The sequence below is a fragment of the Tursiops truncatus genome, chromosome 3, assembly GCF_011762595.2.
Source record: "Tursiops truncatus isolate mTurTru1 chromosome 3, mTurTru1.mat.Y, whole genome shotgun sequence".
Classification (NCBI taxonomy): domain Eukaryota; kingdom Metazoa; phylum Chordata; class Mammalia; order Artiodactyla; family Delphinidae; genus Tursiops; species Tursiops truncatus.
The window spans coordinates 114,471,015-114,484,136 of record NC_047036.1 but is presented as its reverse complement, the minus strand read 5'-3'; the positions used below and the strand labels follow the sequence as shown (position 1 = coordinate 114,484,136).

Sequence of the window (13,122 nt, the reverse complement as noted above, 5' to 3'; positions counted from 1 at the left end):
CACTGTTTAGGGGAGATTGTAGACTTGTATAATTGGAACCAGCTTTTTTCTCCCTTTTCTACATGTGTTTATTTAATAAGCTTTTTTTCCCTGTAAAGTACAAAGTGTTTAAAAGCTTAGGTAGTTAGAAGATGTTCCATTCTGGATCCTTTTTGCCTGGCTGGGTATTTATCTTTGCAACTTTGGTCTAACCCAGTGGTGGTCTCTACAGCACCAGCTACCTTAAGGCAGGTAGCAACAGATAGCGTAATCCGAGGACTCTGGAGAAAATGGCGTCACCATTACTTTTAAAAACTACTTTGTAGCGTCGTGGGGAGGGAGCCAGCGTGAAGACGTGCAGGTTCAGAGGGCATGCAGAACTAAAGATGAGGCAGGAATCAAGTCTGAATGGAGACCTGGGTCCAGGCCTCAGCTTTGACGTTCATTCACACAGTACTCTTATTCTTGCCTTTTCCCACTGCAGGGGGTCAGTCTCCTGACTGTAAAGTGAGGGCATGGGACTCAGTGACCTCTGATCAGAGAAGACACTTACTCTGCCAGCCTCTGGTTTGTTCTGCTTCCTTTCTACTAGAGCTTCTCTGATACCCTCCCTGACATGCTGCCTCAAGGATCAGTTTTCTCATCTGTAAAACAGGAATCATAATAGTACCCATTCTGTTGGGTGGTCATGAGTTAGACTGTCTGCCTTCAAACCTTGACTCCACCATTTTCTAGCTGTGTGACCCCCAAGAAGGTCCTTAACCTCTCTGTGCCTCAGTATTCTTGTCTGTATTATGGGCATAATAATCGTACTTAACCTCATAGGGTTGGCATGAAGGTTAAATGAATTACTATAGGTAAAGCACTTAGAGGAGTGCCACCCTGTGCCAACAGGCAGTATGGGCACAGAGAGCACTGTGAACACAGAAGCTTTTTCATCAAGGAGCACATAGTCTGAAGGTGGAGACAGGTGGCCAGGCAAATGCATGCCCTCCAGTGTGGTAGGGGCCAGGGTGGAGGTACCCAGGAAGCAGGCAATGGTCATCACCCCCTTGATGAGGATGGTCAGGGCAGGCCTCACTGAGGAAGTGTTTTGTGTGCTGGGTCTTGAAGGAAGGTCTGGGAGGTCAGGCCTGCCTCCTCTTCCACCTGTCTGTGTCCCTGCTGGCGTGTGAGCCCCTGGAGGGGCCTGTTGCATTCATTTGTATGTGGGAGTAGGGAGGGGGCTGCATGTTCAGGGGCTCTCCTGAGAAGCACAATGTGGAACCTTCAGGAAACTGCATTGTTTGGAATCAGTCAGATATATGAACTATTTTCCTTTTTATCCCTCACTTTAAACTATGGTTTGGTCAGGGGTGACCTTGGGGGAAAACAAAACAAAAAAAGTTGAGAAGAGAAAGTTTAGATCAAAATGTGGTTGCTTCTTACTGCTCTGATGTACCTGCTGAGAGTTGCTCACAAGCTGTGAGGACAGTGTGTGTTGAGGATTTGGTGCACTGAGGCGGTGAGCATGGAGTCACCTGGGGAAACAAGGGTCAGAGACTTGGGGCTTGGTTAAGTGACTGGGAGATGATGCCCTAAATCTCTTCCCAGCCACACATACCTTGGAGAGTCTGAGCTGCCCTTCTATGGTGGAGGTAACAAGTCGTAACTGTTACTTATTGATACTCATTGTAAGACAAGCATGTGTTGATTATTTCACATGCATTATTTCATTTAATTATCGTAACCATCACTAGAAGGTTCTACTATGATTCTTCTCTTACAGTTGAAGGAACTGATGCTCCAAGGGGTTAAGTGGGTAGTACCCACGGTCACACAGGTAGTAAGGGGTGGAGTTGGGGTTTGAATCCAGCTCTCTCCAGCTCACTATGTCCTGTTGATGTGGTCAACTCGAGTTTCTCGTTAAATGAATGATCAGAATCTTGACTTCAGCTCGTAATAATTAATAATAATAAAAACCAGTTTAACTGACGAATTCCTATGCACCAAACACTGGGTTAGCTGCTTTAAATGTATTATCTCATTTGAGCCCAACAACAAGCCTTTAAGGCAGTACTATTATTTTCATTTTACTGTTGAGGAGTCAGAGGTAAGAGAGGTTATTTGCCTTTAGTCACATGGCTGGTAAGTGGAGAAGTCAATATTCTAAGTGACACTATACTTCAATAAAAAAATTAAAAAATTATTCTAAGTGACACATTTAATCACAGTACTTTTTGGTAGCTCTCCTGTTCATCTATCTGTACACCTCTCTCTCTCTCTCTCTCTCTCTCTCTCTCTCCCTTCTTTCTCTCAGTAGATTTTTATTTAGCACTATTTCTGTGCCAGGCCTCATGCCTGGTGCTGGCAGAGGCAGACCCCCTGCTGTGTGGTGTGGGCAGAGGCCCTGGGCAGCCTTGCCACCTGGCCCTCTGGCTGGTACCCTCCCTCTGTGCATGGCCCTGCCTCTCTGAAATTCCAGGAGTAGGTACATTCTGAGGCAGGGCATTTCCTTTTGTTTTTGTTAAAGGAAACTAAACTCTGTGACGGGATATCCTCTGCTGTGTTTTCATGTTATCCGAGGGAGAGGAAAAAAAACAAAACAGTGCCTGCATGTGAAAAATGGAGGGAAGCCATTTGCAAGCTGGAGGGGAACCTGTAAACTCTCTGCTGAGGGTCATTCCAGGGCCTGTTTTCCCAGCACCAAAATGCTGAGACGGCGAGAGCCAAGCTGAAAGCTTTTAACCCAGGGTCGTCTTCTCTTCCTGCAGCGATTCCAGCCAACTGCTCCTTCTCAGGTCTCAATCTTCTTCCAGGGGCCAAGCAGCACGGCCCTAGTGATTCCACCGGGACAGTCTTGCTTCCAAGCTGAGGACCTGAGTTTGGCCTCTTGTTCCTAATCTTGTTACTGCTGCCGCTTGAGGGAGTCGAGTTGCAGGCAAGATAAGAGAAGAGGAAATCCTCTTTTAGCCCTTGTTGTGGGAGAGGGAAGCAAAGACCACCTCCTGGACGTTTTTCACTCTCTTTTCTTTTGTAGCCTGTGGGGATTTGTGTTGACTCGCCTTGTGTGCAGCCCCTAGAGCCCTACTGGACCAGACCCCTGTTTATCCCTGAGACTCAGCATTTGAGCAGTGATACATCCTCCAGCCTCTAAACCCTCCTCAGCATTCTGAATCCCTTTGCTTTTCTTCATGCCTTCCTGTATGAAGCAAGTGGATCACAGCATAAGATCAAAGACAAAGGAGGGAAGGGGCAATTAGAGAAACCACCAGCCCCGCTCATTTTGGGAAGTCACCTTGGGAATGCTTTCGGGCAGAAGTGGACCCAAAGAGGATGGGAAGAGGGTGTATGGAGAGGTGGAAAGCCTGATCATTTTTGTCTGCGAAGTGGGTTTTGTGAACAGTAGGAAAGTTGAAAGCTGTGTGGGTAGCTCTATCCAGGGAGGTTCTAAAAACTGAAAGTATAATCTAAGGAATGTGTTCAGAAAGTATTTATTATTTCATTTCTTTGGATGGTTGTCACGAGCTTGAAAAATTAAGCCCCAAACTGCGGCTGTCTTTGTGGGGGAGAAGAGGACAGGGAGGCGGAGGAGGCGTGTGTCCCTGGCGTGATCGCATCTTGGCTTGGCGGGTATGCAATCTGGGGGCGGATTGGACTCTCAGAAATTCCTCCTCTGCGGACCTAAAGGGCTGCTGTCCATTGCAGCCTCTAATCACACCTGACCCTTGGGGGCTTGCCGCGCCCGAAGTAGGGTGTATGCTGGACAGCATTGGATTACTCCTCTCCACCAGGGTTTCTTAGTGTAACTGGATACGAGTTTCTGGTCTCTGGGGTGAACAACCAGCCCAGTTTGCCCAGGATTGAGGGCTCTCCTGGGACACAGGACTTTGAGTGCTAAAACTGGCAAAGTTTGAGCAAACCAGGATGGTTGGTCAACCTATGGCCCTAACTCTAGGGTTTATAGCTGGTGCTGGTCAGGGCGGGTGTCATGGAGGTCATTTGGGGGTTTGGAACACGACTTTCCATTCCTGGTATGTATTCAGCAAGAATGGTTAATGGTTCTCCACTTAACTCTCAGGGAGAGACTAATCTGGTCCTGGAATCTGTTTGGCTAGGCTGAGCAAGCTCACAGGTTAATTGAGTTTCCCAGTTTATGGCTGCTCCGTGGGGACGTGGCTGTCTAGTGGGGATGGAGCTCAGGTGGTCAGATTTGGAGCCTGGCTATGTTCACTTACGGTCTCAAAGTCTCCAGAACGGGTGATCTTATCTTTTTCCTTCTCTGGAATGAATCAGTGGTTCAGAAAATACCAAGGACAGGATGGTAATTTACTGTTGTATTGCTGGGGACATAGGGTAGTGGAAGAGAGAGGGCAGAGGAACGAGAGAGGAGATGTTTTCTAGACTTTGGCTATCGTGAGGGAGAGGTTTAAGCCTGCAGGTAGGAAGAGCTTCCCTTTGAGAGCAGGCTTTTAAGCTTGGGAGCAGGACCACTGTTAGTGGAGGCTCTTGGTGGCATCTGTGTGCGGGCAGGAATGAGGAAGGGTGGCTAACTGCCCCAGTTTTTGCACTGAAAGTCCTGTGTCCTGGGAAACTCTTCAGTCCGGGGCAAACCTGGATGGCTGGTTACCCTAGTGGTGGGACAAGGCCCAAGAATGGGAAGTGGGGCAGAGATTTTGGCCTTAGCCCATGGAGGTGAGGAGGGCTAGAGATGAGGCTCAGAGCTGTTTTGGGAGACCGTCAGCCTCCAGAATTTAAATCACTCAAAAAAGAAAAAAAAAAGTTTGTACTGCCCTGAGTCAAGAAATCAAATGCATCTGCAGCCCTTGTCTTCCTGGGCAAGCCCGTGTGGTTGGGAATACCTGGAGTCTGGCTGGCCTAGACACTCTCCCTGAGAGTCAGGGGGGCAGCTGAGAGCAAAGGCCCAGGACACAGGGGTTGTTTTGGGGTGAAATGGATGCTGGGGGTCCCTGAGTGATGCAGTCTCAAGCCAAACTGTTCTGCTCTGATTTTTTTTTTTTCTGAATTTCTTTTTGTTAAGTCACTCTCAGAACATCTACCCCTCCCACAGGGTCGGGAGGGAGGGGTAGCAGAGCTGGTGTCAAGAAGGACTCTGACAATGATCATGGTTTTTGATCCGAGGGCAGGCTTTGGTAGCTGTGGCAAAGCCCTAGGGAGCTTGACCAGGGTTGACAGTCTGAGCGCCCATCTGGCCTGTTCAAGCTAGTCTTCCCTGGCTTTTAGGAAAAACACATGCACACACACCTGAGCAGGAACTATTTCTGTCTTCCAGGATACAGTATAAATACTCATGTGTCTCATGGCCTTTTAAAAGGAAACTTAGCTCTCCTTTTGCTGAGAATGTACTCAGAAATGTTCTTTATTATTTATCTGTTGGATGGGAGAGTAGAGTGTATCTGTTTGAGTCCCAGTGGATTTGGGGATGATGCTCTTGTTCCAGTAGATGATAAACTCTATAAGATCAGGGGTCTGATTTCTCTTGCTTACCTACCACTGAATCACAAAGGCAGGCCCACAGGTGCTCAGTAATTAAATGGTGAATGAGCTTGTGAACAAGTCAATAAAGACCTTTGAGTGAAGACAGTAGCTAAAGGCTGTAGGGCAGTGGTTCTAAACTTGGCTATATATTAGAAGCACCTGGGGAACTTTAGCAATATCTCACTGTCCAGGCTACACCCCATTCCTATTAAGTTGAATCTTTGGGGGTGAGACCCAGGCATCAGTATTTTAAAAATTCTCCAGGTGATTCTCCAGGTAGGAGGACCAGTTTGTCTTAGCTTGGGCTGCTGTAACAAAATACCACAGAGTGCATGGCTTACACAACAGAAACTAATTTTCTCACAGTGTTAGAAGTTAGAAGTACAAGATCAAGGTTCCAGCTGATTGAGTTTCTGGTGAGGGCTTTCTTACTAGCTTGCAGAAGGCCACCTTCTCCTTGTGTCCTTGCATGGTAGACAGAGAGAGAGAGAGAGAGAACTCTGGTATCTGTTTCTCTTCTTATAAGGGCACCAGCCCTGATGGATTAGGGCCCCACCCTTCTGACCTCCTTTAACCTATCTCCAAATACCGCCCAAATTTGGGGTTAGGGCTTCAACGTATAAACTTTTGCGGGGCACACAAACACTCAGCCTATAAGGGTCTTGTTACTCAAAGTGTGGTTCATGGACCAGCAGCTGCAAGCATAGCCTGGGTACTCATTCAAAATGGAGGCTCTTGGGCCCCACCCTAAACCTACTGAGTCAGAATCTGCATGTTAATAAGATCCCAAGGGGAATTCATATACACATTAGCCACTGGGAGGCACTGCTGGTCTGTAGGGAGACAGAGAATCTGTTGGGCTTAGGGTCCATGAAGTGGAGAGTAGTGGGGACTAAGGCTGGGCTTGCCTCAAAGTCCAGGCCGAGAAGTTTGGACTTACTTGGGCAGGTAGTGGAGAGCCGTGCAAAGACCTTGAGCTTGGGTGTGGTCTGATTAGAACACTGCTTTGGGGAGATGAGACCCTGGTGGTGGGATCCTGCAAGTCAGAATGTCACCTTCTTTTCCAGGTGCTGCTCCCAGCAGCCAGCTTGCTGCAGCTCATGGATGTTCGCCAGAACTGCTGTGACTTCCTGCAGTCTCAGTTGCATCCCACCAATTGCCTGGGTATCCGCGCGTTTGCAGACGTGCACACCTGTACCGACCTCCTGCAGCAGGCCAACGCTTATGCAGGTAATGGGGAGTGGGGTGGCTGTACCTCTCTGAACTTGTGGATTTAATAACCTGGTCTGTGGTGGACTCCTCAAAGATGATGAGAAGTGCGCTCTGCTATGAACAAGTTATAATTTAGTCAGGGAGACAAGACACAGGTGGAAAGATAATTAACAATAGAAGAGTTCAGCTCATTGCCAAGTGGAATGTGATTAATTGTCGGGTGAATGGTGCAGACGGTGATTTTCACGAGAGAAGAGGAAGGAGATCTGAGAAGACTTCGTGGGGGAAGAGTAATTTGGCCTAGGTCTTGAAATAAATCTTTGTCATTTAGGAAAATTTCTATTTTGACCAATGTGTTCTATGACCACGATTTGGAAAAGTCAAATACTATTGCAAGGCTTATAATGATAAGAGTCTCCTGCTCTGCTTTTCCACATGAAGTCTTGCTGTCTAGAACCACTCACTTGCAATTCTAAAAGAATTAAAATACATGTGCTGATTTAGCTAAAAGCTGCTTTGTCTGATATTTACCTCTATTTACCTAAATAAAACGTTTGTACCACTATTTTTGGACTTAATAGTTTTAGATGTTATCTGTTGACTTCTCACAGGAGAATAATTGTGCTTTCATAGACGTCCCCCTCATATACATACACTGTTCCCCCTCTCTTTATTCTTCTAACATCATTTCTACCGCTGAGATAAGTTATAATTAGTTTTTTATCAGAAAACTTTTTATTCAGTAAGGCAGTTAATAAAATGCTTTTTCTTTTACACAGTGACTGCTACAACTGCTAACTCTTGTAAGACAGATACACTGAACAGTCTTCTCAGTATATCAGATAATCTGTTGAGTCCATTTTATTTTCCTTGGAGACATTCTCCCTGCTAGAGCTTGTCATCTTGCTATTTTAATGGGGTTTTCAGAGGGAGTAGTGATGAACATGAATGTTCAACCCACCATGTTTAGCTGGAAAGAAGTCTTCATTGGTATTTATTTCAACTTGAGGACGAAGGTCATGAGTGACCTAGGAAACAGATCTGGTCACATGAATCAATAGATTCAGTCACGGCCACCTCCTTCCCTTGCAGTAAAGCCTCTCATTCTTCCCCCTGCCCAAACAAACGCCAGCATAGCTGCTGTCTGTTCTGTGTGTCGTGTCCAGCTAATGTCGGGAAGTTAACTGAGGGCCTGCTGGCTGCCCACCTGCCAGCTCCCTGTGCTGTGTTAGCCCCTTGATCCACAAGTCAACAAGCATTTCTTCTGTTTTTCAGCATCCTTTTTTGCTCTCATCAAGCCCCAGACCCCAGGAGCCTACACAGACTCTCATTTCTTCCTGAGGTCTGTTTCTGAGGACACAAATGGGACCAGTTGTTAGGATGATGTCAGTGATGATGATTTTTGTGAAGGACGTTCCCCAGTCACCTCAATTCTGAATTCTTCTGACTCTTCCTGGCCCTAATCCTTGACTCTCCTGTTTCTCTGCTGTCCCTCCTGTGTCTGCCTTTCCCAGTGTTGTACCCCACTTCCTTTCTGTTCTCAGGGAGCCGTTGCTAGTCCAGCCCTCTCTAGTCCAGCCACTTTCTTGAGGGATGTGTTCAGACTTTGCTTCAGCAGGAGCTGAGAGCTTGGCCAAGGCCCAGGTCAGCTTGTGGACATCTGCTGGTGCAGTGGCAAAGGGACAGTGCTTAGACGCCAGAAGGTCTCTGTCTCTCTTCCTGGTCTCCCCTCCCCAGCCCTCTCCTTCTATAGAGTGCACGTGCTTGCATGCACACAGCAAGTATCACATCCTTTTGTAGTTGGCTTACAAGGTCATCTGAGGTTTGGGCTGTGTACCGAACCCCCCCTTTAACAAAGGCTCCCAGGTTCTTCTGGCTTGGCTCTCCCCTACTTTCAAAATCTGTGTTTTCTCCCTTTGCCCTTTTCACTGTCTGATGGTGAGACTCACCTGTGTGAGAGTGGGGAGGATGCAGTTGGGAACATATCGTGGTCTTGGTGCTCTTAGGTCCTGATCTGGGCGTGGTGATTGGGTTCTGCAGCATTGTGGGTGTGTGTAGGCAGTGTCCTGGTGAATTACTTTTAGCTAGCATTTACTAAGCTCTACTTTGGGTCACATCCTAGGCTAAGCATTTTATGTGCATTTAATGCATACAACAGCTGAGGAAACTAAGGCACAGAGGGGTGAAGTAATTTGTTGAGGTCATTTGGAAGAGACAGACAGGATTCAAACCCAGACAGTGTTTACTCCAGAGCCATGTTTTTAACTGCTACATTCTGTGGCTTCCAGGCCCAGTTTGGATGTAGGGTGGCTCTGTGAATCAGTAGCTGTGGAGTGTTGGTGGCTAGAGCTGGCATTTTCCATCGGAAGTGTGAGCCTTGAAGTCTGTGCCATGCAATTACCAAATCCCAACAACCAAGTAGTGTAGACAGACGGCCAGCTGTCTCTGCTAGATGTGGGGTGTTTAGTCATCTTGGGGTGGAGAAGTGAGACGTGGATATCTTCTCTTCCCCCTTGGGAGGCTGCCTCCCAGGAGCACGTGGAGGCAGCCCCCTCACTGCACGCATGAGTCCTCCTCCTTTCCCTGTCTCGGTCAGCGTGACTTAGGGCTGAGAGCCTTCTGCCTGTCGTTCAGGCCTTCTGTGGAGCCTGGGACCAGCTCCTGGATAGTTTTCTTTGCAGCTGTCAGCTGTGCGCAGCAGGGAAAATAAAAATCATATTTTTAAGGTAGTGTGGTAACGCAGAGGTTGATGAGACCGTGATGAGGAGACAGAAGAAGCAGTGTGAAGGTAAGACTTCACACGGTGAAGTGCTTAGAGAAGGAAATAAAAAATGATTATCTGTGCTCACTCCCTTGCACCCATCCACTGCTGGATGCACCCATCCACTGCTGTGGGCCTGCTTTGTGTCTTTGATCTTGCACCGATTGACTTGAGATGGAACCTGGCGGCTCTGCCATTGCTGCCTGCTGAGGCAGAGCAGCCACCTCGTCCCCTTTTAACTGTGGGGGTGTGGATACCGGCCAGAGTCGCACACAAGGGGCAGTGTCAGCCCCTGCGGTCACAGGCTTCCCTGGCCCGATGCCTCGAGTTAGGAGGTATTTTAGCCCACAGACTACGAGGAGACCCTCCAGCTCAGAACCAGGGGTCACACCAGCCAACACTTTGGAGCTGAGTGGCCCTAGGCCTGTTTTCTTCTCTCTCTGATGGGGGTAGTTCATCCTGCCTTGTTTCCAGGATGGTTTCGGGGTCAGGGGGACAGGGAGGTGAGCCCCCTGCAGAAGTAGGTGCCACCCAGGGCCGTGCTCTGGAGCCTCCCTGCCACTCACGCCATCTGTAGTAAGAGAGCCTCAGAGCTGGGACCTGGTGGAGAGATGGGACTCCTCGGGTCACCACCACTGCCCCTGCTGCAGACTGCTTGCACTTTGGGGGAGGAGGACCATTTCCAGAGCTTCTGATTGTGGTTTCTCTGTATGCAGATACACAGCTGGGTATGTCCTGCCTCCCCCTCTTCCCTAGTCTCTGGCCAGCTGGCCTCTGCCTTCACCTGTCCATAGCCCCAAGCTGTGCCTCAATTCTGTTCCTCTTCCTTCTCTAAGATGAGCTTTCTTTTTGTTATTATTGCTATTGTTATTGCTATCTTAATACAAAACCACCTGTGATTATTACAGAAGCAGCCGACAGGCAGAAAGAGCAGGAAAAGCGCCACAATCCTACCCAGTGGGAGTCACGGGCAGCGCCCTGGTATATAGCTTTCCCAGTCTTTTTCATTCCACGTGTATGTTTTCCAGCCTAAAAAAATCTTAGCAGTATATTCTGAACAACTTTCCGTGTCAGCAGACATATTTCTATACCATTATTTTAAAACTTTAGAGAATGTATTCAATAAAAGCAACTTGTACCCATGATAAAAGTTTCAAACAGGACACAAGGTATAAAATGCTCAGCTGATCTTCTCCCAGGCCCTCTTAAGGGAGCAGGGCACTCTCTTGGGTATCCCTACAAAATATGTATATATTACGCTTTTTAACTTACACAAATAGAAGCCTTCTGTACTCATTATACTTAAAAAAATTTTTTTTTTTACTTAGTACAATATCTTGGAGTTCTTGGCAGACCCTTGTGTATGGCTACATCTTACTCTTTTTGTCTACTGCATCATAGGGATGAACTACAATTTATTTAAGTAGTCCTCTCTTGATGAACATTAATGTTACCAGTTTTTTTCTTTTATATAAAATGCTTTAGCAAGAATTACTTTATGTAATATTTTGGAGGAAACTTGCTGCTTTGTAAGTAATAGTGAGCTTGTACCTGTAGGGTACCATCTTAGCAGCATAAAGTAGCTGAAAGAGAGTGAGCATTAAAAAAAGATACTGCCAAATTGCTGTCTAAAAGAGGAACTACTTTTAAGGTCGACGATGGCCTTCTGATAAGTCTTCATACCCCTGGCGAAGGTGGACACAGCATGCCTCTGCTGGGCTGGAGCACGACCTCTTTCCACCCTATTTGATTTCCTGTTTAGAATGGGCCTTTTTCTTCCTGCTGTGGCAGTCTCTTCTGCTTCCTCTGGGTCCAGTTTCCCCTTCAGGGTTATGCCCCCAGATTTTTGCTGTGATATATATTATTCTGGGCTGGGGGAGGGTGAGTCCCATAGTTAGAAGCTGACTGCTCAGACCCTTGCCCCCAGCTGATGGTATCATAGTTCTCCTGGGTAACTGGGAAAAGGACCCTAGTGTTTTGCACAGCCTGTTTCTTTTTCTTTTTAAAAAAATTTTTATGGGAGTATAGTTGCTTTACAATATTGTGTTAGTTTCTACTGTACAGCAAAGTGAATCAGCTATATGTATACATATATCCCCTCTTTTTTGGACTTCCTTCCCACTTAGGTCACCACAGAGCATTGAGTAGAGGTCCCTGTGCTATACAGCAGGTTCTCATTAGTTATCTATTTTATACATAGTATCAATAGTGTATATATGTCAATTCCAATCTCCCAATTCATCCCACCCCCTCCCCCTTGGTATCCATACGTTTGTTCTCTACATCTGTGTCTCTGTTTCTGCTTTGTAAATAAGATTATCTATACCAATTTTTTCAGATTCCAAGTATGCATTAATATACGATATTTGTTTTTCTCTTTCTGACTGACTTCACTCTGTATGACAGTCTCTAGGTCCATCCACGTCTCTACAAATGACCCAATTTCGTTCCTTTTTATGGCTGTGTGATATTCCATTGTATATATATGTACCACATCTGTCGATGGACATTTAGGTTGTTTCCATGTCCTGGCTATTACAAATAGTACTGCAATGAACACTGGGGTGCATGTGTCTTTTTTTTTTTTTTTTTTTTTTTTTTTTGCGTCACGCCGGCCTCTCACTGTTGTGGCCTCTCCCGTTGCGGAGCACAGGCTCCGGACGTGCAGGCCCAGTGGCCACGGCTCATGGGCCCAGCTGCTCCGCGGCACGTGGGATCCTCCCGGACCGGGGCACGAACCCGTGTCCCCTGCATTGGCAGGCGGACTCTCAACCACTGCGCCACCAGGGAAGCCCCATGTGTCTTTTTGAATTATGGTTTTCTCTGGGTATATGCCCAGTTGTGGGATTGCTGGGTCGTATGGTAATTCTATTTTTAGCTTTTTAAGGAAGCTCCATACTGTTTGCCACAATGGCTGTATCAGTTTACATTCCCACCAACAGTGAAACAAGGTTCCTTTTTCTCCACACCCTCTCTAGCATTTATTGTTTGTAGATTTTGTGATGATGGCCATTCTGACCAGTGTGAGGTGATATCTCATTGTAGCTTTTTTTTTTTTTGCGGTACGCGGGCCTCTCACTGTTGTGGCCTCTCCCGTTGTGGAGCACAGGCTCCAGACGCGCAGGCTCAGCGGCCATGGCTCACGGGCCCAGCCGCTCCCCGGCATGTGGGATCCTCCCAGACCGGGGCATGAACCCATGTCCCCTGCATGGCGGGGGACTCTCAACCACTGCGCCATCAGGGAAGCCCCTCATTATAGTTTTGATTTGCATTTCTCTAATAATTAGTGATGTTGAGCATCTTTTCATGTGCCTCTTGGCCATCTGTATGTCTTCTTTGGAGAAATGTCTATTTGGATCTTATGCCCATTTTTTGATTGGGTTGCTTGTTTTTTTGATATTGAACTGCATAAGCTGTTTGTATATTTTTGGAGATTAATCCTTTGTCACTTGCTTCGTTTGCAAATATTTTCTCCCATTCTGAAGGTTGTCTTTTTATCTTGTTTATGGTTTCCTTTGCTGTGCAAAAGCTTTTAAGTTTAATTAGCTCCCATTTGTTTGTTTTTATTCTCATTAGTCTAGGAGGTGGGTCAAAAAAGATCTTGCTGCAATTTATGTCAAAGAGTGTTCTGCCTGTGTTTTCCTCTAAGAGCTTTATAGTGTCTGGCCTTCCATTTAGGTCTTTAATCCATT

The 13,122-nt window shown here is 46.8% G+C and overlaps 1 protein-coding gene across 7 annotated transcripts in view; it reads left to right on the top strand.

The window, feature by feature from the left end:
• Window positions 1-13,122, top strand: part of KLHL3 (kelch like family member 3) — a 111,014-nt gene that overhangs the window by 42,709 nt on the left and 55,183 nt on the right. For all 7 annotated transcript variants that reach the window (XR_012330864.1, XM_073802562.1, XM_073802560.1 and 4 more), the window contains one exon: window positions 6,525-6,687. Coding sequence is in view for 6 of the 7 variants with exons in the window: in XM_073802562.1 (XP_073658663.1) it covers window positions 6,525-6,687 (163 nt within the window). In the remaining variant the exon portion in view is untranslated. The remainder of the gene's footprint in view (window positions 1-6,524; window positions 6,688-13,122) is intronic.